At 33.0% G+C, this 22,970-nt stretch overlaps 7 protein-coding genes across 10 annotated transcripts; 4 read left to right on the top strand and 3 right to left on the bottom strand.

The window, feature by feature from the left end:
• Positions 1–1,938: 1,938 nt before the first annotated feature.
• Positions 1,939–4,860, top strand: ATMND1 (Mnd1 family protein). Its single transcript, XM_047326162.2, has 10 exons — positions 1,939–2,073; positions 2,397–2,477; positions 2,602–2,718; positions 2,955–2,993; positions 3,209–3,316; positions 3,416–3,478; positions 3,572–3,623; positions 3,752–3,796; positions 4,088–4,167; positions 4,410–4,860. Exons 1-10 carry the CDS (start codon positions 2,071–2,073, stop codon positions 4,479–4,481), a joined length of 660 nt encoding a protein of 219 aa, XP_047182118.1. The 5' UTR covers positions 1,939–2,070; the 3' UTR covers positions 4,482–4,860.
• A 2,057-nt stretch (positions 4,861–6,917) lies between these two features.
• LOC148199928 (arabinogalactan protein 41-like) lies at positions 6,918–7,455 on the top strand. Its single transcript, XM_088114206.1, has 2 exons — positions 6,918–7,154; positions 7,271–7,455. The coding sequence occupies exons 1-2, from the start codon at positions 7,037–7,039 to the stop codon at positions 7,342–7,344; spliced, it is 192 nt and encodes a 63-aa protein (XP_087970332.1). The 5' UTR covers positions 6,918–7,036; the 3' UTR covers positions 7,345–7,455.
• A 1,113-nt stretch (positions 7,456–8,568) lies between these two features.
• On the bottom strand, positions 8,569–11,322 carry LOC124848486 (vacuolar protein sorting-associated protein 32 homolog 1-like). Of its 3 annotated transcripts, none has more exons than XM_047326168.2 (8): positions 11,149–11,321; positions 10,920–11,058; positions 10,010–10,109; positions 9,811–9,896; positions 9,642–9,733; positions 9,361–9,475; positions 9,029–9,224; positions 8,569–8,762 (listed from the first exon to the last, which is right to left on the bottom strand). In XM_047326168.2, the coding sequence occupies exons 2-7, from the start codon at positions 10,989–10,991 to the stop codon at positions 9,033–9,035; spliced, it is 657 nt and encodes a 218-aa protein (XP_047182124.1). In that variant the 5' UTR covers positions 10,992–11,058; positions 11,149–11,321; the 3' UTR covers positions 8,569–8,762; positions 9,029–9,032. The 3 variants fall into 3 exon arrangements, with proteins under 3 accessions (XP_047182124.1, XP_047182125.1, XP_087970736.1); XM_047326169.2 differs by having other exon boundaries at positions 11,160–11,319; XM_088114610.1 differs by lacking the exon at positions 8,569–8,762 and having other exon boundaries at positions 8,796–9,224; positions 11,149–11,322.
• Positions 11,323–12,531: 1,209 nt separating this feature from the next.
• LOC124848490 (Tetratricopeptide repeat (TPR)-like superfamily protein) lies at positions 12,532–14,907 on the top strand. Its single transcript, XM_047326174.2, has one exon. The coding sequence runs from the start codon at positions 12,897–12,899 to the stop codon at positions 14,841–14,843; it is 1,947 nt and encodes a 648-aa protein (XP_047182130.2). The 5' UTR covers positions 12,532–12,896; the 3' UTR covers positions 14,844–14,907.
• Positions 14,908–15,284: 377 nt separating this feature from the next.
• On the bottom strand, positions 15,285–16,449 carry LOC124848494 (large ribosomal subunit protein eL31). Its single transcript, XM_047326181.2, has 3 exons — positions 16,323–16,449; positions 16,131–16,238; positions 15,285–15,725 (listed from the first exon to the last, which is right to left on the bottom strand). The coding sequence occupies exons 2-3, from the start codon at positions 16,211–16,213 to the stop codon at positions 15,446–15,448; spliced, it is 363 nt and encodes a 120-aa protein (XP_047182137.1). The 5' UTR covers positions 16,214–16,238; positions 16,323–16,449; the 3' UTR covers positions 15,285–15,445.
• Positions 16,450–16,525: 76 nt separating this feature from the next.
• DHS (deoxyhypusine synthase) lies at positions 16,526–19,168 on the top strand. The gene is made up of 7 exons (XM_047326175.2): positions 16,526–16,776; positions 16,858–17,025; positions 17,169–17,387; positions 17,647–17,733; positions 17,999–18,104; positions 18,192–18,427; positions 18,704–19,168. The coding sequence occupies exons 1-7, from the start codon at positions 16,564–16,566 to the stop codon at positions 18,779–18,781; spliced, it is 1,107 nt and encodes a 368-aa protein (XP_047182131.1). The 5' UTR covers positions 16,526–16,563; the 3' UTR covers positions 18,782–19,168.
• Positions 19,169–19,710: 542 nt separating this feature from the next.
• Positions 19,711–21,360, bottom strand: LOC124848493 (putative caffeoyl-CoA O-methyltransferase At4g26220). Of its 2 annotated transcripts, none has more exons than XM_047326180.2 (6): positions 21,239–21,360; positions 20,870–20,942; positions 20,675–20,754; positions 20,436–20,580; positions 20,235–20,366; positions 19,711–20,145 (listed from the first exon to the last, which is right to left on the bottom strand). In XM_047326180.2, exons 2-6 carry the CDS (start codon positions 20,936–20,938, stop codon positions 19,855–19,857), a joined length of 717 nt encoding a protein of 238 aa, XP_047182136.1. In that variant the 5' UTR covers positions 20,939–20,942; positions 21,239–21,360; the 3' UTR covers positions 19,711–19,854. The 2 variants fall into 2 exon arrangements, with proteins under 2 accessions (XP_047182136.1, XP_047182135.1); XM_047326179.2 differs by having other exon boundaries at positions 20,870–20,988; positions 21,239–21,335.
• Positions 21,361–22,970: the final 1,610 nt, after the last annotated feature.

Consider the following 22,970-nt stretch of genomic DNA (forward strand, 5'->3'; position numbering starts at 1 on the left):
TTCTAAATAATAAATAGAAATAATTAACGTTTCTGCAACGTTTTTTTAATTATTCAACACAAATTAATACACATAGGTGATTTAAAGTTCCCGGTGAAGTTTTTTAATTTTTCAACATATAGATGATTTAAAGTTCCCATGAAGCTTCAATAAGATTATAATAATAATATTATGTTTACATATATTTAGCATAGAATATAAAAATAAAATTATCATAAAAACATAAATTTTTATATTTTTTTAAAAAATAAAAAAAAGATAGTATTAAATTAATATATCAAAGAATATTTTTTTTAAAAATAATCATCAAATTAGGAAAGGAGAGTTAGCATTGAAATTGAAATTAAAACTATACAAAAAGGTCTCATGTTGATACTCCCTATATCTTATAGTTTGAATATTGCTGCTAAGAACAATAACAATAAATTTAATTATTTCTACATAAAAGTATAATAACATAGTAAAAGATATCAAATAATAATGACCAACATAAAAGTATACAAATTTGTATAAGTCTTAATTAAATTTTAAAATCTATTAATTAATTTTTTCTTTATTAACCACTCAAAAAATTTATATTTTTAAATTTAGCTTTTACTTATTTTTTTATTAATTTACATTATGTTATTTTCTTTATTAATTTTTTATACATAAATTTAGAAAACATTCAGACTTGATCAAGCCTTTATATAATATTATAGGTACTTAATTGAATTTATCCTCAAATATTTGTTTCATTCAATGATAAACTTTGATTCCATGTTAGGTTGGAATTCTAATTACAATGGGGATTATAGCTTGTGGAAAAATCAAGTAATATTAAAATATTAACCATGATAAAAATTAATGAGAAGTTAATCACTTGAAGCAATTGAATGTAATGAAAAATTGCTATTATATAAATAAATGTTTGAAAGTTGAAACTAGTTCGATTTCGTGATGGTTTCATTGGAGAATAAGATCAAGGATTAGGTATAGATTTCATTTTCTGGCGGCCATTTTTCTTATAATTTAATCAGCGAGTGATGTGGTCAATTCAGGAACGTGTATGGTCTCATTGAAGTGACAAATTGTGATTAAACTATAATCATCTGACGTAGTTTAATTGTCAAAAATAATATATATATATGCAAAAAAAAAAAATCCATATATTAATAAATGTATACAAATTTAGAAGTTACAATGTATAATAAATAAAGGAGTTATAAAATTTATTTGATGGAAAAATTAAAAGGTAACATGTAAGAGATTGTGAATTCAATTACATTAATAAATATAACAAAATATTATATCTATTTTTAATATTTTCAAAATACTATAATATTGTATCTTTGTAATAAAAAGTTAAACGTGTATAATCCATTATAAAGTTAGTCTCTAAAAAAAGTGATATTGCTTTTCAATATAATTAACTATGTTATCAAGTATAATACGTGATAATAATAAAATTGCTCACATGTTTTTCTTCTCCATTAGAGTTAATCTATTTTATTTTAAAAAACAATTTAATAGTAATTTTGATCTTTATATTTGAAAAAGAAAATTTAGTTCGTAATTCAAAATTTTATTCATTGGTTTTTAATTATCATCTTTAAAGATAATTCTGTAGAAAAGAAAGTCGGATAATTCTATTTTTCTTCAATCTCAATTTATCATTTTTAAAGTAAAAATAAAATAAAAGTACTTGAAAAAAGTTTTAAATAATTAAAAAGTAAGGATCAAAACTATGTAAAAGTAATGTGGGAGCCTAATTACTCTAGTTAAAAGTTAAAAGAATAAATTATGGAAAAGAAAATTAGGTAAAAAATCAAAATTTTAAAAGATATAGGAATAAAAAATTAGAATAAAGAAAAAAGTATTAATATATATTTTAAAATTCTTCAATTATTTCTTACGAAACTTCATTTTCTTTTTCACTATCTTATTTTCCCCGCGCCTCTTTCTCTCTCTATATAAAGGAAAATTTTAACAGAAAGTACAAAATTTATTCAACCACTTTCCCGCCAAAAATTGGAGAATCGCGATTCTGGAACTTTCCGCGTCACTCCGTCGCCGACGAAATCTGTCGCAATGGTAACTGCGCGCCCTCTTTGCCTCAATTAATTCTGTTATTTTCGATCATTTCACAACGGCTTCAATACAATAATTAATTTTCATCACAGCTTTCTTTGATATGGTGTGAATTGCTAGGTTCGATTAGCTCACCTCGTATTTTCTTATGGATATCTGTTTTTTCAATTTTTTGTTATGAAAATAATCATGATTGACTCAAAAACGTAAAACGATCATAAATTGGTGCATGGCTCTCTGCAAATTGTGTTAATGAGCTCAGTTCCTTAACTGTTTGTGAAATTGTCATGAATTGCAACTCGGTTGATGCGCTTTGCTTGGTGCAGTCGAAGAAAAGGGGTCTCTCTTTGGAAGAGAAGCGGGAGAAGATGCTTCAAATCTTTTACGAGTCCCAAGACTTCTTCCTGGTGATCACAATCGTTTACCACTTCGTTATTGCCTACATGATAAACTGTTTTTTCTTTCTTCTATCATGTAATTTATTGAATGGTACATATGCCTCTATTCTACTTTTGTTTTTTGTTGTTTCAGCTGAAGGAGCTCGAGAAGATGGGTCCCAGAAAGGGTGTCATTTCTCAGTCTGTGAAAGATGTTGTACAAAGTTTAGTGGATGATGACCTTGTTTCCAAAGACAAGATAGGAACATCTGTAAGTTAACATCCGAACCAATCACGCTTTTTTCCAATAATGATGTCAGTGATGCGTTTCTTGAATAACATGGGTGTCAGTGCAATGTGTAGACTAAAATGTATGACGTATTTCAACAATTGAGAAAAACTAGTTTAGGGATAAGACCAACAAGGGGTATTACTTGATGAAAATTTTCAGGAGTATTAGTATACTTTACGCTATTTTTTAATGATCCTACTACCTTCACCTCGCAGGTGTATTTCTGGAGTCTACCTAGCTGTGCTGGTAATCAGGTGAAGTTATGCTGATAAAGCTTTTGCCATTGTATCATCTTTATGTTGATAAATTGGTCACTGCCAGCAAAGGGTAGCACTGATATAACACCTCACTTATAACTACCTGGCTGTTAAGCTGGCTAAGTTCTATTGATGCGTCTTCATTTTCATACTCTTAGTCGCTATAGTATCTTGATGTAAACTAATTATGACATTATAAAACTCATTCACAGCTTAGAAATGTGTACCGCAAACTTGATTCTGATCTTCAAAACAGTAAAAATCGGCATGCCCAACTTGTCGAGCAATGTCAGGAGCTGAGGAAGGGGCGAGAGGAATCTGTAAGTTATGACATATTTCATGCTAGATTCCAACTCGCTCTGCTATTGTATAAATAAGAGGCCCGGTTATTGTATATCCTAATATTACAATTTTATCAGGAGGAAAGAGCGGAGGCCGTTGCAGATCTGAAAGCCGTTGAGCAACAGCACAATGAATTGAAGGTTGGCTTACGGATTAATTGATAGCAAGCATCAACTATGATGATCAGTATTTTGTCAGTTCTGTAATAGTTTATTAACATCTGAAATTTTCAGGTTGAGTTGGAAAAGTATAGAGATAATGATCCGGCTGCCTTTGAAGCAATGAGTTAAGAAAGGCTTGTTTATTTATTTATTATATATATCAGTACATTGCTTTGAAGTTTAGGATGTTAATTCTAATAAATTTGTAGTTTTGGAGTTGGTAGACTGATGTTTCGGTATTAAAATTGGCAGGAGAAGCAATTGCAGTTGCCCAGGCATCGGCAAACAGATGGACAGGTTCTACCTTCTATGCTTTCTCTCCTTTTTCCCTGACTGGAGTTTTATCTGAGAGGGGAGAAATGGAGTCTCTCGTGTTGTGGAATGTCACATTTCACATTATTATTACGATGCATGTTGAAGTTTTTGGGGTTTACACAGGGAAGGAAAATATTTGTTAATTGAGAGATTTATAGATACAAGAGGTTGTACTTATTTATAATTCTAATGATGCTGATAACTCTAAATATGTAACTGCATTAATTATCATTAAAATAAACATAATATCTATTTGTTGTCAAATATTTGTAGACAACATTTTCACCCTGAGGCAATGGTGTTCGAACAATTTCCCCCAGGCTAAGGAACAACTTGAAAATTTGTACAAGGAGGTCAGTCATTTCAGTTAAATGCCTCAATACTCAGCTAAAGTGTCATTTGTCGGGGCTGCTTTTAGCTGTGAAATAAATACACGAATGGAATTAATGTAACTTGAAAAACTTAGCAAACTCACCACTTTATACATTATTTTCTTATCTTCTCAGCTAAAACATGGCCTTAATTTATGTCATTAAATTTGACTATCCTCGTCTCTTTGTTTCTTATATGGCTTGCCCCTTTCGTCTCCGTGCAGGTTGGTTTAACAGATGATTTTGACTATTTGGAGTTAGTAGCACCTGTCCCAATCAAAGCAGTTGCTGAATAATTACTTAGCCTATAAATGGCCAACTGCTTGTTGTCGTACTGCTCTCAAACGCTGACAATAAAATGCAAAGTCGATGACATCCTCTGAGATGGTAGGTTACTTTGTATTCCTCTCTTTCTGTATTGGTCATGAAGTTTAAGAAGCCCTTTGCTTTCTGTAGCAAAATATATTACAGATTATCCAAGTATTTTTGGTCCCCATTTTGAGTTAGGTCGGCGTTACTTGCCTTAAGGAGGCTCCAATCCTCAGTATGATATATATAGATCCTTTATTTTTTTACGTTTGTTTTTATCGTTAGGAAAATAAACTGGGTTGGTATATGACAAACTAAGAACTCCTTTATTTATTAGGGAACCATTTTAAATCCTCGGCCACTAAATACCCTGGAGCCCAAGAACTTCGTTTCTCAATATTACACTTTGTTTAGTCCTCTCTGTTCACTTCTATCATCATGGAACAAATTTCTTTTAGCCTTCAAAGGTCAAATACTAAAAAGCCCATCCTTTTGACACTCACGTTGGTATCACACGATACGAATAGTATGCCAAAACCAACCACCACCTCAAGGCTTAATCCCTTGAAGTGACCTATCAAAATGTACAAGTAGAGGGTTGAGTTTTGTTCCTAAATGTAACTTAACAATTACATTTTATGATGCCTCTGTGAAACCAAAACTGATCCTTCGGGAACATGACAATATAATCAAATTATGTTTATTGTCATTATCGTTAATACAATAATAATAATAATAATACGGCAAATGTTAATCAATAATACCTTAGGACACTGATTTTAAATGCAATCACATTATTAATTTCAAGACTAAATTTATTTTCTCAACACTTTAATCAGTATTATTGTGATACCTGCTACCAAGACCTGTAATATATTATTTACAGTGTTAAGACTTGAATTGTGTGTAATTATGCTCGACTTTCATTCATCAGTGTTTTGTCGTCTGACGAAATGACATTAGCTTTTTATGGCCACTTGGAAGTTGTTTAACTAACACACCAAAGTTTGTCGCTTGCTATTGTTAGTTTTAATTTTCATATTAACGGCATTTCCTTGACATTTGTGTTGCTTAAAGAACTTAGACATTAAATGAAATGAAGCGCTTTGGTGAGGATATGGATACTCCATTCTCACTCAATCAAACTATTCCTCTCTAATTTAATCATCTCTTTGTATATTATTATACGAATCCATAAGTAATAGTACTTAGAAATTTGATCAAAACTATTTCATGTTTTATTTGTTTATTTTTTTTTCATGTATTTCATAATTTTAATTTTAAACCAACTTTATTTGACTAGTCCCAAATTGTCTTCCTCAACTATCTTAAATATGAAATATAATACATATGTGAAAATATTTTTTTTTTATAAATTTTATTAAATAGAAAAATATTTATTTTACCCATTACACATTCTTAAAATACAAGTCAACTTGAATTCAAAAGGAGGCGATTACAACTAATATCTATCGTTACTATCTTTTAAACAATATCTCTAATTATCTTTGGTATTCATGCTTGAAAAATAAACGTGGATTAATTTATATTTACGGTATCAATGGATATTCATTAATTTATATTTTTATTTATAAATTTCTAATAAGGTTACTTAAAAATTATTTTTTAAGATATAAACACGAATAACAATGTTAGCCCAAAATATAACTTAAATAATATCGTATCCAAAAATATTAATATAAATAAAGTCAGTCTTTTTAGAAGCTAAATTCAAATTCGTTACGTTGAAAATATAAGTTTTAAAACGTAACTTTTTAAAAATAATTTTATTTTTATAAATTTAAACAGAAGCATAAATCTAAACAACTGAATTAAAAATAATTTCTTCAATCAGCTAATATTTTTTCGTTGATTGGTTATAAATATATTACTTCTAAAATTTGAATTAATTATTAAAAAGACAAGAGTTTAGAAATTGATATAGAAGATAAATGGTATGAATTTGGGGATTTTGCATAATCCCTAAAATATTCGTAGTTGGGAAACATAATTATCATAAGCAAGCAGTGCCAATTCAAATTATCTGTCTCCTTGGGTTCTCAGCCTGTAACTGCTGTAGACTATACTACGACATTAATAAAAACATAACAGCATGATTGCGTTGAGAATTAGTTTTATATGTGGCCCCACACTCCAAGACCAAAGCAACGGTTCGCTGTTTCATTTGAAGAGTTTCAAAAATAAATACAGTTGTATTCTACACATTCCTCCAATGAATCTGTGCCAGACTGGCAGCAGCTGATAGAACAAAAACATAAAAACAAATTATCTTCATTGGTTGGACCAGGTCTTACCCCATTCTATACTCTACACCCACACTGTGTAACGTGCAGGAAATTCTCACCCTACACGTGTCAAACATCAACGGCTACTCTCGCCCTCTTCTCTTCACTTATATTGCTATACAGAGTGGCTTCTGCTTTGCCAAGATTCTCTCGACCAAACCAATCTTCACTGTTTTTTATTTTCCTTCTCTCCTTATAAACCATCGAACAACCTTAGCCTTTGAGGTCGAATTGCAATGGAAGTTTTAAGGCTTCAGCTTTTTGCCATGTCCCTTATAGCTCTTGCTTTCGCTTCTCTGCCTTCTTCCATCAATGCTCAGATCCTTCCTCCTGCACCTGCCCCTACAAGTGATGGTATGTATGCAATGTACCCTCTTCTCAAGTTTTTTTTTTAGGGTTTTCTTCTTCTTTTTTCATTTATTCCCTTTTCAACGATGTTCATGATGTCTGAATTGCAATTGGGTGTGCAGGGATTTCAGTGGACCAAGGAGTTGCCTATGTGCTAATGCTGCTGGCTCTGGTCCTTACTTACATCATTCACTGACCTTTGTAAACCTTTCACCCCATTCATCTATTCTCTGTGTGTTCCTTTCAGACATTCTCTATTGTATTTATTTCTTCTTCTCTATTCTTTCAAGGAAATTCTTTTTTGCTATGTGTGTGTCTCTATGATGTCTGCAAATTTCTTATTTTTATTAGTTTAGTAGTACTCAGTGGTGTGACCTAATTTTCTGGTTCACACACCACTCTCCTCCTTCGTGAGTCGTAGAGAAATTTCTTTTGCTTTTTTGGGTCCTTTTGCTTCCGAGAAAAGTAGTTCTAATGCGCGTGGTCTCCACAAAACAACTTGCATTTTAAATTCACCTATGGTTGCTGAGATTCCAAGGTTAACGATAAACCCAATTCTCAGCAAAAGGAAAATTTTAAATGAGGGATGTCGTTAAAATCAAAGTGCTTCTCTATGGAATGAGAATGTCATAAATTCCAAAGGAAATTTGAATTTCTACCGTTTCAAAATAAGTTAAAAAAGATATAGTATTCATAAATTCCATTGATATTTTGAATTTCAAAATTGTCAAATTTTTTTCTTTTATTGTTGGTTTTGCATAAAGTTATGTGCACACAAAAAATATCCCACTTTTACTTAAAAAAACCCCAAAAGAAAATTTAATTTCGAATAATCTTTACTACACTTACTACCACGTTTAGTTAGTTCCACATGCCAAACAACTTTGTTTTCAAGGAGTTTCTAAACAATGATACAGATAGTTTTCTAGTTCTTGAATTTCAACGTTTCCAAAATGCATTGGATAAAACCATGGTTTGAACGATTGACGGACTTCAGAAATAAAAGAAGTCTAACCAGTGTATTATTTGAGTTCTGATGTCAACGCAGGATTCAATTTGCTATTACCATCTTAAAATGATTTGGTATTAATCAAAGAAGTTGTTCTATACAGTGCTATGTAAAAAAAAAACAAAACAAACACAACACAGTGAAGTCTTGACCTCCAGACCAGAAAAAGTAACAAGAAAAACATCTTAATTTACTTAAATCATTAGTTATATAAAGAAAATAAAATTTAACACCGGAAGTCCTCCTGGAGACTCATTCATTACTCAATCTTTACTGTGTTCTAGCGCATAGAATAACCACATTCTTATTCCTCGCCTTAGCATGTTTAAGATATACATTAATTTAACAAACCGTGTTAAACTGGGCCATACAAAATATAACATGCGTATAATGTAAAAAGGAGGTTCGAGCTCAAACAAAATAAAAGTAGTAAGTTTTACTTTATGAACTGAACGACTTTCATGTTCAATTTTCCCCCTATATACATACATTCTCTGGTCTGTTCGATAAATCACAAAGACAGGCAAGCAGGAGAGACAAATCTCCACGTAAACATTCTCCATTGAAGTCACCAGTTGTGATGCACAAAAATGCCTGCAAAAATTCTGGCTCAACCAAAGCCAGAGGCAAAACCGATAAGAACAGCCTAACATAAGATTTTCATTCTTTTCTCACAAGTTATCTAAGGCAATTTGTATCAAACTAACACATTATAAAAGAAAACTAAACTGAAACTACTGATGTTCCAACGTGAGTAATGAATCATACACATCATTTAACCGCCATGATTAATGCAAAACTAGTTGGACTAAAACATACTAACGCAAGGAGTACAATACAAATTGATAGTGTTACAGCTGAGAAAAGGGACCTGCTCAAAGTGCCATCTCAGCTTGCAAAGCTGCCAATTCATCTTCTTCAGGAGTTGGCTTTGAAGCAACAGGGCGAGTAGGTTGCCGCCCAGCTGGGACCTGCACTGGGGCTGCAGGAGTTGTAGTTGCTGGCTGAAGAAGCTGTTCTTCCAACTCAGCACCTTCCAGTTCTTCAAGTTCCGCTTCCAATTCATCCTGAAAGGAAAAGAGATTCACAATGATCCTCAGACATGCATCGGGGGTCTATAGCACTACCACTGTAACTTTACTACAATCTAAAGATATAAATATCTTGTTTGCAACTAATATAAATAAAAATCCAGAGCAGGACCTCGTCAAAATCAGCAGCTGCACCAATTGGAGCTGATAATGCATCCTGAATCTGCTTCATGTTCTCAGTCTGTTCATTAATCTCATCCATGGTCTTGTCAACATCATCGATATTCCTGAAAAAGAAAATGACGCAACTCAACAATGTCATAAATCAGAATGAACAGCTGAATAGATATTAGAAGCCATGACATGAAATTGAGACAAAAGAAATACAAGAAAATGCTGAAAAGAGTTAAATAAGTAAAAAATTTAAACAATAAAGAGGACTCCAGTACACACGTTGCTTTTTGCATAGCCTTCATAGTAGCTGCTCCTGTTCTTAACGCGTCAACAGTTTCTGTGGTGGCTTTAGCACCTTCCAACATTATCATCTGTAACACAATTTAATATCATAAGATGCCCAACAAACTAAATCATCTTTTGAATCATATACAAATTGCTTCCGCACCTGGTCATGAATACGTAACTGGAAATTTCCAAGCTGCTCTATTTGTTGTTCATATAACCTCTTCCGCTTAAGACATTGTATTGCCGCTGCATAAAACAAGAACTCAAATAACATCTCATAAATTAAGTGAAAGTTGGAGAAAAGAAAGGCACTAAGAAGATATTCTCGAAATCAAGTATCCATGAGTTTAGTAACCTACCCCTTTTGTTCTTCCCCCTTGTGAACTCTTTGGCCTTTTCAACTTCTGCTCCAACCTTTTTAAGGAGCACTTTCTCCTTTTTCTCCAGCATTTCAAGTGTCTACATGATTCAAAAAACAAAACATTCAATTTGAGAGATTCTCCCTAGGTATAAATTGATTCCAACAAATGGGTAAAGACATACCACAAAATATAACAAATAATCATTCGAACGTATGATCATACAAATAATGTGATAATTTTGAGGATACTAAAGTAAAGACATTGCTTTCCACAATCACAGGAAACCATATGCCTAAAGATTTGACCGGGATATGGAGCAGCTCTTATTTGTCATTCAATACTCAACATGAAAGTAAATAACACACTTTTGAAGGAAATTTACAACATACGTACATAGATACAAATTAAAGCATGATCTATCTTACAATAAAGAAAAAAATAAAAAGACTAAAACGATGCGCAAGGCAAGATATACCATCTTATAGTTCGGAGCTGGGAAAACAACTGAGAATGTGAAAACAACTAACCCTATCCTCTCCGATGACTAAGGTTTTCTTGAAATTAACAAACTATCTAGCGAAATTTTATTTTAAAAGCCATATCATACAGGAGTAGATACTCCTCAACACACATCACAAGAGTAGCCCAACCCATCCGAAACAAAAGCTATTTTTGTAATTTCATCAACTAAATTAGCAATCAGTAATACTTCAAAGAGTTTGTTGGGAGTTCATAGCTCAAGTGAGCATGCAACGTTTGCCATGGCGATTGGTGACAACAACTCCCCTTACTGGGGCAAACTAGAAAAATAATACTATAGTTCATTGAAGTCAAAGTAAACAAACACCAGCAGTTGGATTAACGAGATATGCTGAGTATGGCATAGCATGGGAAAAATAAAAGGGACCTCGTTTAACTTGTCCAAAGTGGCAACAGCATTCGTCTCCTGTTTAGGTTTACCAAACATTCGGCTAAACATGATTGCGGTCGATTCAAACCCTACTGCCTCGAAAGCGAAGATATCCTCGATTCTTCAACCGATCTTCCTGAAACCATGAAAAAAATTGATGAAAACCAAGTCAAAGCATTTTGATCAATTTTGTCAGCTGAGTGAATGAAGAAGAAACGGTGGGTACCAAAAACGAACCCGGTTGAAAAATTGGAATTTGAAGTGAAGGTGAGAAAGATTGGGGATTTTGATTGGGATTGGATCGGAGAGGAGAAGCGAAAGAGAGAAAGAGAGAACGGTGGTTTTGAGGTGTCTGGGCTTTGGTTTTGCTTAAGCGTGTTGTTTTGGTGTCTTCTTTCTTTCATCTTCCAACCAAAGAAGGAATTGAAGAACCTTCTTTGTCTTTTCTTCCCCTCCACGTGGCGCGCATTCCTTTTCTTTAATTTTTAAAAATATTACATAATTATATGAAGTCATTTTGTTTCAAATACGAATACACTGTATGTTATTTCATATTTGGTATTTATAATTAAAGTATTAATTTTAATGTATATCGCAAATGTTTAATTTTATGAAAATAATTTTTTTAACAGATAAATATTTTTAAATTACATAACATTTAAAGGTCACCATAAACAAACGTTGTTGAAAATATAAATTACTTTTAAAATTTCTAATGAATGATTTACATTGTAATGATTATTTTAATTATTGATAATTATTTAAAAAATAATGAATAAATTTTCTACCAAATATAAAAAAAGGATAATGATACTTTGACAGTATTTTTTTGACAACATTTTAACATCATTTACGTGTTATTCTGTGATGGTCAAAAATTATTTCACAATCAATAATAATAATCATAAACACTAACATGGACCAATCACAGAATGATACGTAGATAGTGTTAAAATGTTGTGAAAGTATCATTATCTATAAAAGAAGACGAGGTGATAGAGGAGAAAATGCGAGTTCTACGGGGTAATAAATCAGGATATTTGAAATATATTATTCGGCGAGTGATTTTTTTTTTATGAAAAAGCTAAAAGACTGAGTAAATAAATATATGAATAAAAAAGAGTAAATTTAGACTGTTAATTCTTTTTTATTTATTTTTTGCTAATTAGTGAAGGTGGTTACAAATGCACTTACATGGAACATAAAAAATTAGAATATTTAAAATTATTCTTACTAAGGTGTTTTCGAAACGAACATTGAGATTCTCGAGAGCCAAACTGTGGTTTTTGAAATTTCATAATCAAATTTAGATATACTCATACTATAAATTAAAGTATACAAAATAAAGAAGGATATTGTAGGTAAAGGAAAAAATTTAGGTAGACGAAAAAAATAGCTTTTGGTGAGATATGCAACTTTAAATATGCTGAGAAATATACTATTTAAAATGTTTAAATACTTATTAAATTAAATGTTAAAATTAAAACCACACTGCCAAAATAAAATAAATAATATTCTAAATACAAATAATATTTTAACAAGTGTACATGAGCAATAAAAAATTTAAAAAAATGGTTTAATCCACCTCCCCAACCATCTTTATATTTGCGGGGCAGCTTCTTCATATACTTCCATAGTTTTCTTCATGCGTCTCCTATATAATTTTTTCTCGTTTTGTTTTTTTGTGCTATAAAATTTAAAAGTATTTTTTAATTTTGGATTGTTTATTAAAAAATATAGGAAGAAACTTGTGGAGTTCCAGGAAGAAACTGGCTTCACTGCATTGGATTCAGAAACACTTCCACTCTCTAATCACATCTACGATTATCCTTACAAACTTATTTTCTTTCAAACCAATAATCCTAAATCTTGGTATTTTATTACTATTATTTTTCTGCAGATTTGACACCGTCATCGGAGTTCCAGAACTAACCTTAAAAAGCAAGCCATTCCTCCTCCGTGTCTGTCTGCATCATGCTCCTTTCCATCTCTCTCCCAACCACCATAACTGTCAAAACGAAGATAAGGGCCACCTCCACCCCCAGAATCACAAATACCCACAAACACAGAGCAACACCATTCAATTCAACCCTAAAATCCCTCTGCAAATGGGGCAATTTAGACGAAGCTCTTCGCCTAATCGAATCATCAAAGCCCACACCCATTGAAAAAGAAGCAGAAGAAGAAGGTATCTCGCTCTTCCTCCATGCTTGCATCTCCAGAAGGTCCTTGGAACATGGCCGAAAACTCCACTTGCACTTACTTCGTTCTCAAAACAGAGTCTTGGAGAACCCCACGTTGAAGAGCAAGCTCATCACTCTGTACTCCGTCTGCGGCAGAGTCGATGAGGCTCGCCGTGTGTTCCGAATTGGCCACGAGAGCCCACCAGAATCTGTGTGGGTAGCGTTGGCTATTGGGTATTCAAGAAACGGGTTTTCCTATGAAGCTTTGCTTCTTTACCGTGACATGTTGTCACGGTGCGTAAAGCCTGGAAATTTCGCGTTTTCGATGGCCCTCAAGGCGAGTTCTCATTCGGGCAATGCAATGGTTGGCAGAGCCATCCATGCCCAAATTGTGAAGCATGATGTTGGAGAAGCGGATCAAGTGGTGAACAACGCGCTTTTGGGGCTTTATGTGGAAATTGGGTGCTTAAACGAGGTCTTAAAGGTGTTTGAGGTAATGCCTCAACGAAACGTGGTGTCTTGGAACACTCTAATTGCTGGTTTAGCTGGACAAGAAAGACCGTCAGAGACGCTTGGTGCTTTTAGAGTTATGCAGGGAGAAGGAATGGGATTCAGTTGGGTTACCCTTACGACCGTGTTACCCGTGTGTGCTCAGGTTACTGCACTTCATAGTGGGAAGGAGATACATGGCCAGATTATAAAGTCTAGGAAGAATGCTGATGTGCCTTTGCTAAACTCGTTGATGGATATGTATGCAAAATGCGGGGAAATTGGTTATTGTGAAAAGGTGTTTGACAGAATGCGCAGCAGGGATTTGACATCATGGAATACAATGCTGGCTGGATACTCAATCAATGGTCAAATAAATGAAGCCTTGGCTTTGTTTGATGAAATGATAAGGTCTTCCATCGAACCAGATGGGATTACCTTTGTTGCCTTGCTTTCGGGTTGTAGCCATTCAGGACTCACCAGTCAGGGGCAAAGATTGTTTAATGCGATGCATGATTACGGGGTGCAACCATCTTTAGAGCATTATGCTTGTTTGGTGGACATATTGGGTAGGTCAGGGAAACTTGAGGAGGCATTAACTGTGGCAGAGAACATTCCAATGAGACCAAGTGGCAGCATTTGGGGATCATTGCTTAACTCGTCCCGACTTCATGGAAATGTTCCTCTAGCTGAAATAGTTGCAGAGCGACTATTTGAGATTGAACCTAACAATCCTGGAAATTATGTGATGCTTTCAAATGTATATGCAAATGCAGGAATGTGGGAAGATGTGAAGAGAGTTAGGGAAATGATGGCCGTGACCGGAATCAAGAAAGATGCCGGGTGTAGTTGGATACGAATAAAGCATAAGATTCATACATTTGTGGCTGGAGGAAGCACTAATTTTCGTCGTTCTGCTGAGTATATTAAAATTTGGAACGAATTGACAAATGCTATTAAAGACTTGGGGTATATACCAAACACGAGTGTTGTTCTCCATGAGATAAATGAAGATATGAAAGCAACATGGGTTTGCGAGCACAGTGAGCGTCTTGCTGCTGTATCTGCCCTCATTCACACTGGCCCTGGAATGCCAATTAGGATTACCAAGAATCTTAGGGTTTGTGTTGATTGTCATTCCTGGATGAAGGCTGTTTCAGAAGTGACAATGAGACTAATTGTATTAAGAGATACAAACCGGTTTCACCATTTTGAAAATGGCACTTGTTCTTGTAAAGATTATTGGTAAACGAGACCAAGAAGAATAACTGTTTATCTATCCAATTCGATTTGGCATCATTGGTCTTTTAGAAGTTACTACTTTACAGAGTATAAATAGAAAATTCTTAAGAATTTCTGTTTAACAATAAACTACGAAATAAATTCTACAGGCTTAAAAGAAAAAGGAGTGAAAAAGTTTTAACTAAAGCAACAATTCAGAAGCTTCATCTTCAAGCTGATATCAGAATTACAGCTACCAACCAAAGCGGGAGTAAACAACTTGCTTGCTTAGTATGTATTTCTTTCAAAAAGACCATTCAAAATACTGAAATAAAAAAAAACAAACATAATTAATTACACATTTTCCGTAACGATTTTTAATACCCTAGTTATCACCATTATTCAATTTCTCAGATTGCCAAGTTATAACGAATGAGTAAAACAGCCCTAACGAAAAGACAAAAAAACAGAAGCAAAAACTAAATTGATATTACCAAACCACATTACGTCTCAACAAAATTCAAAGTAACCCAATAAAATTAGGAGTAATTTGATAATCTAGAAAAAACAAGACCGAATAGCAGAAACAAAAAAACTACATATATGTCTCCGAGTTCAAACAGAAACAAATCAATCTTCGTCATCAATAACCTTGGTGCCCAAACCCTTGAGCTCTTCCTTAGGGATTTCAACAACAGTAACAAGGGAGTATAGCTCTTCCTTGGCATCTTCATCATCATTCCTCTTGCGTGCAATTCTTACCCTAATTCTCCTTGGAACACTCCTGATTCCCTGACTCCAGACGAACTTGTTCAGCTTCACATCAACCCTCACATCATTGGTTCCCATGGCCTTCTGGGCAAACTTCCTTATCTCCTTAATCGCTTTAGGAGCCTTCTTCTTAAACGTGCTATTTTTCATAAATTAAAAAACAACTAAGACTACTGATCTCGAACCAAAACATAATATAAATCAAAAGAAACAAGTTACAATAAACCAAAATCATTATGCACGACTCATTGATATCAATATCAGATGAAAAACACTACTTATAATTCAATACCCTGCTAGATCTCAAAAATATAATAACCAGCAAGTCTCCTTACATAAGGGAACCTAACGGCTATAATTCCACAACCACGAAAATCTCATATAAACAGAACGTGTATGCCACTCAACTCATGAATCATTGATCAATAATGATAAATTTACTTAAGGTGTCTATTGAAGCGTGTTGTATGTCGCTGGCTCAATTTGATAAATAGAAATTAAAAATTGGAGAGAAAACACAGTATAAAGAAAGTGAATTATTTACCAGCCATGGAGGCGCTTGTGGAGGTTAATGGTGTACTCTCTGGTAACCACCTCCTCCTTCCTTCCCTTCGCCTTCTCCACCATTCTCAACCACCGATTACTCACTTACCTGCACAACACAATCACAAGCTCACACTACACCGTACAATCAAACGAACGAATCTGAAATTCCGGAGAAACCGAGTAGAGATACCTTAGGGTTTGGGAAGGGTTTCGGCAGCGTCCAACACTCAACAGAAATCGAATGTGACTCTTCAAATATATCATAACCTTAACCCTAATGGGCTTGGGCTTGTAAAGCGCTGTATTTAAAAGGCCCAAAAATAAGCAAACGGGTCAAATAAAGGCCCAATAAAAAACACGGGTTAAACATTTTAAAACTTAAAACACCGCCCCGATGGCATTGCGAGCAGAGGTGAGAGAGAGAGAGAATAATGGAAGAAACAAAGAGAATGGAAGAAGAAGTGCTAGCATCAGTTCATTCCACGGTGTTCAAAGAATCAGAAAGCCTTGACGGAAAGTGTGCTAAGATTGAAGGCTATGATTTCAACCGTGGAGTTAACTATCCGCAGCTACTCAGGTCCATGGCCACCACTGGGTTTCAGGCTTCGAATCTCGGTGATGCCATCCAAGTCGTTAATCAAATGGTTTGTTTTGTGTGACCCAACTTCTTTGTTTAGGTGGATTTGTGCCTTTTTGCTTATAAAGTTGTGATTTTTGGGTTGAAGCTAGATTGGAGGCTAGTTGATGAAGCTGTGACTGAGGATTGCAGTGACCATGAGAGGGACTTGGAGTACCGAAAATCTGTGACTTGTAAAGTGTTTCTGGGTTTCACTTCTAATCTTATTTCCTCTGGTGTTAGAGACATTGTTCGGTTTCTTCTTCAGCATCGCATGGTGAGTTACTTTCCCTTGTTCGAAGGCCAATTCAAGCCTTTGCAATGGTATTCTTCAATGCTTCTCACACCATTATGGTTAAATAGTAAATTCAAGTCAAGTTATTAAATTTCCTTTTTTGGTATGTGTTTTGCAATCTGCAGGTTGATGTAGTTGTTACAACTACAGGTGGCATTGAAGAAGATCTTATTAAGTGCCTTGCACCAACATTTATAGGAGATTTCTCTCTGCCTGGGGCGTATCTACGCTCAAAAGGGTTGAATCGGATTGGTAATTTGTTGGTCCCTAATGACAACTACTGCAAATTTGAGGATTGGATTATTCCTATTTTTGATCAGATGTTAAAGGAACAAAATACCGAGGTATTTTATTTAACTTATCAGTTCAACGCAATGTCAAATTATGTGGTTTGTTTTTTGTGGAACGCCTTCTGTCTCATTTATTATTCATACTTTTGTATTTGTATTTTGTACTAATTGTGATTCATGTTTAGTTTGTGCTAAACCAAAATCAAACTAAGTAAGCTATGATTTTTTGAATGACCTGCCAAACCTTGTACAAAGCAACTTCTTTGAAGTTTTCACTTGCAACTTTTTCCTTGGTGCATTTTCTGTTTTGCAGAATGTGTTATGGACACCATCTAAGTTAATAGCTCGGTTGGGGAAAGAAATAAACAACGAAAGCTCTTACCTTTACTGGGCGTACAAGGTAAGTATTAGACCAACTTTAATGGGTCGTGTTGCTCCCTCTACTACTCTGTTTCTCATTTCAATCTTTTTCCTAATTGTTCTCGTAATTAGACTGTTGTCCATATCTGTTGTGGTCTATATAATAGTGTGTGTGTGTGTGTGTATATATATACACACACACAAGATGCAATGTAGTTATTTGTCTGGATGTTCACTGAACAATTTTGGAATTTTAATACATATTACGATATAATATTATTAACATTTTTTATGATATTTTCTAGAACAACATTCCAGTTTTCTGTCCGGGATTAACCGATGGCTCGTTGGGGGATATGCTGTACTTCCATTCCTTCCGCAATCCTGGTCTGATTGTGGACATAGTGCAAGGTTTTTTCCACACTCTTTCTGTTTTTTGCTGCATGCGTGACTTTGAAAATCTGGGAACCATCACTAAAATAGTTTGCAATATAACAGATATAAGGGCAATGAATGGTGAAGCTGTACATGCAAATCCCAGGAAGACGGGAATGATCATTTTAGGAGGTGGCCTTCCAAAACATCATATTTGCAATGCCAATATGATGCGAAATGGGGCAGACTATGCTGTTTTTATCAACACTGCACAAGAATATGATGGTAGTGATTCTGGAGCGCGTCCTGATGAGGCTGTTTCATGGGGGAAAATACGTGGATCTGCTAAAACTGTCAAGGTACATCCTATGCATACTTTCTCAAGTGGTCTCAGAATTTTTTTTCTTGCATGTTTGCTTTAGCAATGCCAATTTTCTCAGCATGTTTTTCATAATTCCTTCTCATCAGTTTTACTTTGTTGTATGTAGCCATGCATACTGTAACCTTTATTATAAAGCCAGCAATTAATAAATATTTAACTACTCAAACACTATTAATATTCATGAAAAGAAACTAGGGTACCCGACAACCATCATTACTATATGCCTTAAATGTCTTTTTATACATTAAAACAGGTCCACTGTGATGCAACGATAGCATTCCCTCTGCTGGTTGCTGAAACTTTTGCTTCAAGAGTTAAACCTCACCACTGATGGAGCCTAAAGACGAATTTTCTCTCAAGTTTGATTTAGTTGTTTCGTGATTGATGATGTTGACGTTTCAATTCGCTGTTGGTGCTTAACATGGCAATCATTTGATTCTTCTGCTGTACATAGCAGAGGACACCATGCAGGCCTTTTTAATCATTCCAAAGTAATCCACTGATCCTGACAGTGAGGAAGTTGGGATTTGTAGATGTATTTGTAATTTTTCATTGGAAATTATTGTACTACAATAGTGTCAAGGTCAAATAAATCTTGAAAAACTAACTGATCGTATGCGTATACGGTATTTATATTTTTTTCTAACTAGTGGCTGTATTACAGGTTGGTGAAAAGTTATGACAGTACAACTAATTTCTGCTAATGTTGCATTTTTCATTGCAAAGTCTAGTTTAAATAGCTTTCAATAGTTACTTTTATATCTATATTGGAGTGAGATTTAAACTTTTACTGTTTGCTGTAATTTACTTAATAAAGTTGCCTTAAATTGATAGCCAAACATTTTCTTTGTAAGCTTTTGCGATTTTATGTATGGACTTTAAGAATCACAGTATGATCATATATATTTAATGGGCTGTAATCCAATCATGAATGTTCTATATTATTGTGCAAGTCCTAATAGATATGATGGATAAGCAAACATTTTTACATAGTTATTATTAAGTCGAATGTATTAATCTCATAATTTTGTAAGTTTTTTACTTTATTTAATAAATTTTACTTGTGATTTAGTAATATTACATAAATCCCAACAACTAACAACAAAGATTGTGATGCTCACTTTAGTTTTTGATCCAGCATTCCTGTGATTAATGGTTTAGTTAGAATTAATCTAAAATTTCCGAAATTGACATAATCAACAGCTGCTAGCCTTTTATCAATATTTCCATTTTACTTTAAATGAAAAAACAAATAAACTATTAAAAATTTAACATGAAACCATTCATTAGGAGCACAAAAAGTAAATTTTGTTGAGATAGCTGCTGAAAATATATAATAGCAGTGCATATAACACTGGTTACTACTGATAAGCAAAAAGTGTAATCATAATCAGTACACAAAACTCAAGCTACGCGCCTACAAATATTGAGACCATCTCCTACAGAAGTAAGAGCAAATTCAACGCGAGAATCGTTTGTGATTGTCTTGTTGAATTCAATTGCTGCATTCCTCCCTGATCTGAAGTGTTCTGGAACTTTTTCTTCAGGCCAGCAAACACGTCCTCCCCACAGAGTGTTGTCATATACAAGTAAACCACCGATCTTGATCAGTTTTATAAGCCTCTCATGGTAGTTAACATAGTTATCTTTGTCAGCATCAACGAAAGCAAAGTCAAAAGATCCTTCATTTGCAGGCTGCACCCAAGCATTCAAGTATGTTTTTAGATAAAAGAGTAAATATTCACATAGTCTTAGAATCCTGAGTTTTAGTTTAACAAACCCACATCTTCAAGTAGTTTATCCAAAATTGGCAGAGCTGCAGACTCTATGAAATCAATCTTGTGCTCAACTCCAGCCTTTTTTATGGCTGGTAATCCAATGTCATAAGCTTTCCTGTTAATATCTATGGCTGTAATCTGCAACAGCAAATTAAGTTTCAGTACTAGTTATAATGAAGACATGCATAACAATTTAAGCATGCAGACCTTTCCATCATGAGGAATGTTGAGTGCAGTGAGGAGAAGGGAGTAACCAGTAAACACTCCCACTTCAATGGTCTTTCTGGGATTCAACACCTTTAAAAGTAAGGCCATTAGCTGAGCAGCATCAGGTGAAGTAGCAATGAAGCCCCTGAATGAATATCCAAAAACAAATTGAAGAATTTTCAGTTTTGTTTAAGCCTCAAATCAAATACACAAGTTACATTAATGGACAGAAGAATCACCAAGGGTGATCTTTATTGAGTTCCCTCAGCTCCTTCAGGGGCTCAGGTTCTCTAGGGTAAACAGCTGTTTCCAATATATACTGTCACACCAGAAAGGTATACATAACAAGTGATCAATGAGTTTTCATTTCATGAATCTGTGTCTGTGTGTGTGTGAACTCACCATGAGTGAAAACACAGACAAATTATACAGACCTTGGTTAAATCCTCGCTCTGTAATATGACTGGATTGCGGTAAATTGATGGATCCTTGATCTTTTCCATTTCTCTGCAATCCACCAAAACCAACAACCAACACCATAAGGAGCAGGATCCTTCAAAGGGAAAGAGAAATAATGTACCCCAGATAAAATATCATCAAGTTCTTGCTAAGAAAACATACTCTTCGACCACTTTAATGAAAACAAAAATACTGGTTTTCTTACTTTAATGGTTAGAGAGAAACTGTAAAGTATTGAACTTTAGCATGAAAAAGACTTTAGCAAGGATGGATTTATGTATGGACTTTGTAGGAGTAAACCTGAAAGTTGCTTGGACAGAAGAACAGATTGAGGAGAGATATACCTGAGTTTCTCCACTCTGATGATGACTTGAATGAGCTTAGAAATGGATCTGGGAGAAAGTATGGTTGAAGCTTCAGTCTGAGCACATTTATGTAGTTATGTAATGAGATGAACTCTTTGGTCAATACTATGTTTTATTAACTGTCAAAGGTGGCGGCTTATAATTATTATAATATTATATATTATATATATTATATTATATTATATTCTATATTATCACAAACTAAAATATTTATTTCCATGTGCGTAGGATTACTCCACTAATAGATTATTTCTCATACTTCAGCATTTTCTGTATTTAAGTTAATAAATATTATGTTAAAATTATAGGTTATAGTTTAGAAATCAAACTAGAATGAAAAAGTTAGAAAATAGTTTCATTGGCCCATTGTGAACAACTTTTTTTTTCTCAATTTTGACCTGTTAGTTTTTTAAATTATTTTCTAATCCTGTTAGTAGTATTTATCCTTGTTAATTATGTTGATTTATTTGAAAAGTTTTAATATTTTTAATTGAAATTTTATTAATTTCTTTTAGTTTATTGAGTGTTTAATTTTATTTTAATTGTGTCACAAAGGTTCTGATAGCTAAAATGAATATTATTTTGTTCTCTAATTTTTTATTATTATTTTTATGTATTAAGAAATGTTAGATCTTGTTTGTTATGAATATTAAAATGATACTACATTAATGCAAAATGATAAATAATGTTTATTGATGTATTGAAAATTTATTTAAAAATAAGATCATCAATGATGTCCACGTTATTACTCTCATTAATAAGATTATTATATTCTTACATTACTATTAAGTTGTTATCAATTACAACAAGAAGTAAGAAGTTGTCTTTGTGGTTGTCGCTGATGTGAACATGGTCAACTAGTTTTTATTAATACGAATATTAATTTTATATTTATGTTAATATCTTGATAACATCATTTTTCTTATGTGAAAAATAAGTAAATATAATAATCACATCATTCAATTAATAAAAAATTAAACGATAAAAACTAATTAAAAAATATATAATTCTTGAGTATAAATAAATAAATAAATAATTAGTCGAAATTTAATTAAAATATATAAAAAATTTAAATACTGGATAAAAAATAATAAAAATTCAACTAAAAATATTTAAAATTTAATTAAACCTTATTTAAATTAGAATATTTTATCAAATTATCATTCTTACGGCATATATATATATATATATATATATAATAATTCTGTGTTTTCTTGATAATAGACCAATGAATGTACACATGATCAATTATATATAAGTACATATATTCTATCTTCTATAGTAAATTATTTATATTCCTATCTAAATATATTAATAACATTTTATAAGAAAATGAATTTCTTTTATATCTCTTTTAAAGAAAACATTAATTAATTTTTTTGAAAACACCGTATCAACCATATATATTATCAAATAATATTATTATACATGTGAATGTAAATTGAATATACACAGTAGATATAGTCTATAACTGTAAGCAATTAGTTTACAAAAATATTTAAATCAGAGATGAATAGTTAAAAATTTTACTTCTATAGACTTTCTTTTCATGCATGATACTAAAGCATTTTTTTTCAAGACAATCCTTCTCAAAGAAAATTTTCGTTTAGAAGAAAGAAATATTTTTAAAATTTTGATTACAAAATATAAGCAATGTAAATTTCATAAAAAGCACACAGAACAATTATCATAAAAACTCAATAAATTATTC

The sequence above is a fragment of the Vigna umbellata genome, chromosome 4, assembly GCF_029865625.1.
Source record: "Vigna umbellata cultivar VRB3 chromosome 4, Vumbellata_1.0, whole genome shotgun sequence".
NCBI lineage: Eukaryota > Viridiplantae > Streptophyta > Magnoliopsida > Fabales > Fabaceae > Vigna > Vigna umbellata.

Excerpts from the sequence above, each read along its gene's own strand:
- ATMND1 (XM_047326162.2), top strand. Across the intron at positions 2,994-3,208 it reads CTAGCTGTGCTGGTAATCAG|CTTAGAAATGTGTACCGCAA; the intron begins GTGAAGTTATGC and ends ACTCATTCACAG. Across the intron at positions 3,624-3,751 it reads GGCTGCCTTTGAAGCAATGA|GAGAAGCAATTGCAGTTGCC; the intron begins GTTAAGAAAGGC and ends TAAAATTGGCAG.
- LOC148199928 (XM_088114206.1), top strand. The coding sequence starts at position 7,037 with ATGGAAGTTTTAAGGCTTCAGCTTTTTGCCATGTCCCTTATAGCTCTT. Across the intron at positions 7,155-7,270 it reads ACCTGCCCCTACAAGTGATG|GGATTTCAGTGGACCAAGGA; the intron begins GTATGTATGCAA and ends TTGGGTGTGCAG.
- LOC124848486 (XM_047326168.2), bottom strand. The coding sequence starts at position 10,991 with ATGTTTAGCCGAATGTTTGGTAAACCTAAACAGGAGACGAATGCTGTT. Across the intron at positions 10,110-10,919 it reads CTTTGGACAAGTTAAACGAG|ACACTTGAAATGCTGGAGAA; the intron begins GTCCCTTTTATT and ends TGAATCATGTAG. Across the intron at positions 9,897-10,009 it reads AAGGGGGAAGAACAAAAGGG|CGGCAATACAATGTCTTAAG; the intron begins GTAGGTTACTAA and ends TGTTTTATGCAG.
- LOC124848490 (XM_047326174.2), top strand. The coding sequence starts at position 12,897 with ATGCTCCTTTCCATCTCTCTCCCAACCACCATAACTGTCAAAACGAAG.
- LOC124848494 (XM_047326181.2), bottom strand. The coding sequence starts at position 16,213 with ATGGTGGAGAAGGCGAAGGGAAGGAAGGAGGAGGTGGTTACCAGAGAG. Across the intron at positions 15,726-16,130 it reads CACAAGCGCCTCCATGGCTG|CACGTTTAAGAAGAAGGCTC; the intron begins GTAAATAATTCA and ends TATGAAAAATAG.
- DHS (XM_047326175.2), top strand. The coding sequence starts at position 16,564 with ATGGAAGAAACAAAGAGAATGGAAGAAGAAGTGCTAGCATCAGTTCAT. Across the intron at positions 16,777-16,857 it reads TCCAAGTCGTTAATCAAATG|CTAGATTGGAGGCTAGTTGA; the intron begins GTTTGTTTTGTG and ends TTTGGGTTGAAG. Across the intron at positions 18,428-18,703 it reads GATCTGCTAAAACTGTCAAG|GTCCACTGTGATGCAACGAT; the intron begins GTACATCCTATG and ends ACATTAAAACAG.
- LOC124848493 (XM_047326180.2), bottom strand. The coding sequence starts at position 20,938 with ATGGAAAAGATCAAGGATCCATCAATTTACCGCAATCCAGTCATATTA. Across the intron at positions 20,755-20,869 it reads AGAGCGAGGATTTAACCAAG|TATATATTGGAAACAGCTGT; the intron begins GTCTGTATAATT and ends CTGGTGTGACAG. Across the intron at positions 20,146-20,234 it reads TGGATAAACTACTTGAAGAT|CCTGCAAATGAAGGATCTTT; the intron begins GTGGGTTTGTTA and ends GCTTGGGTGCAG.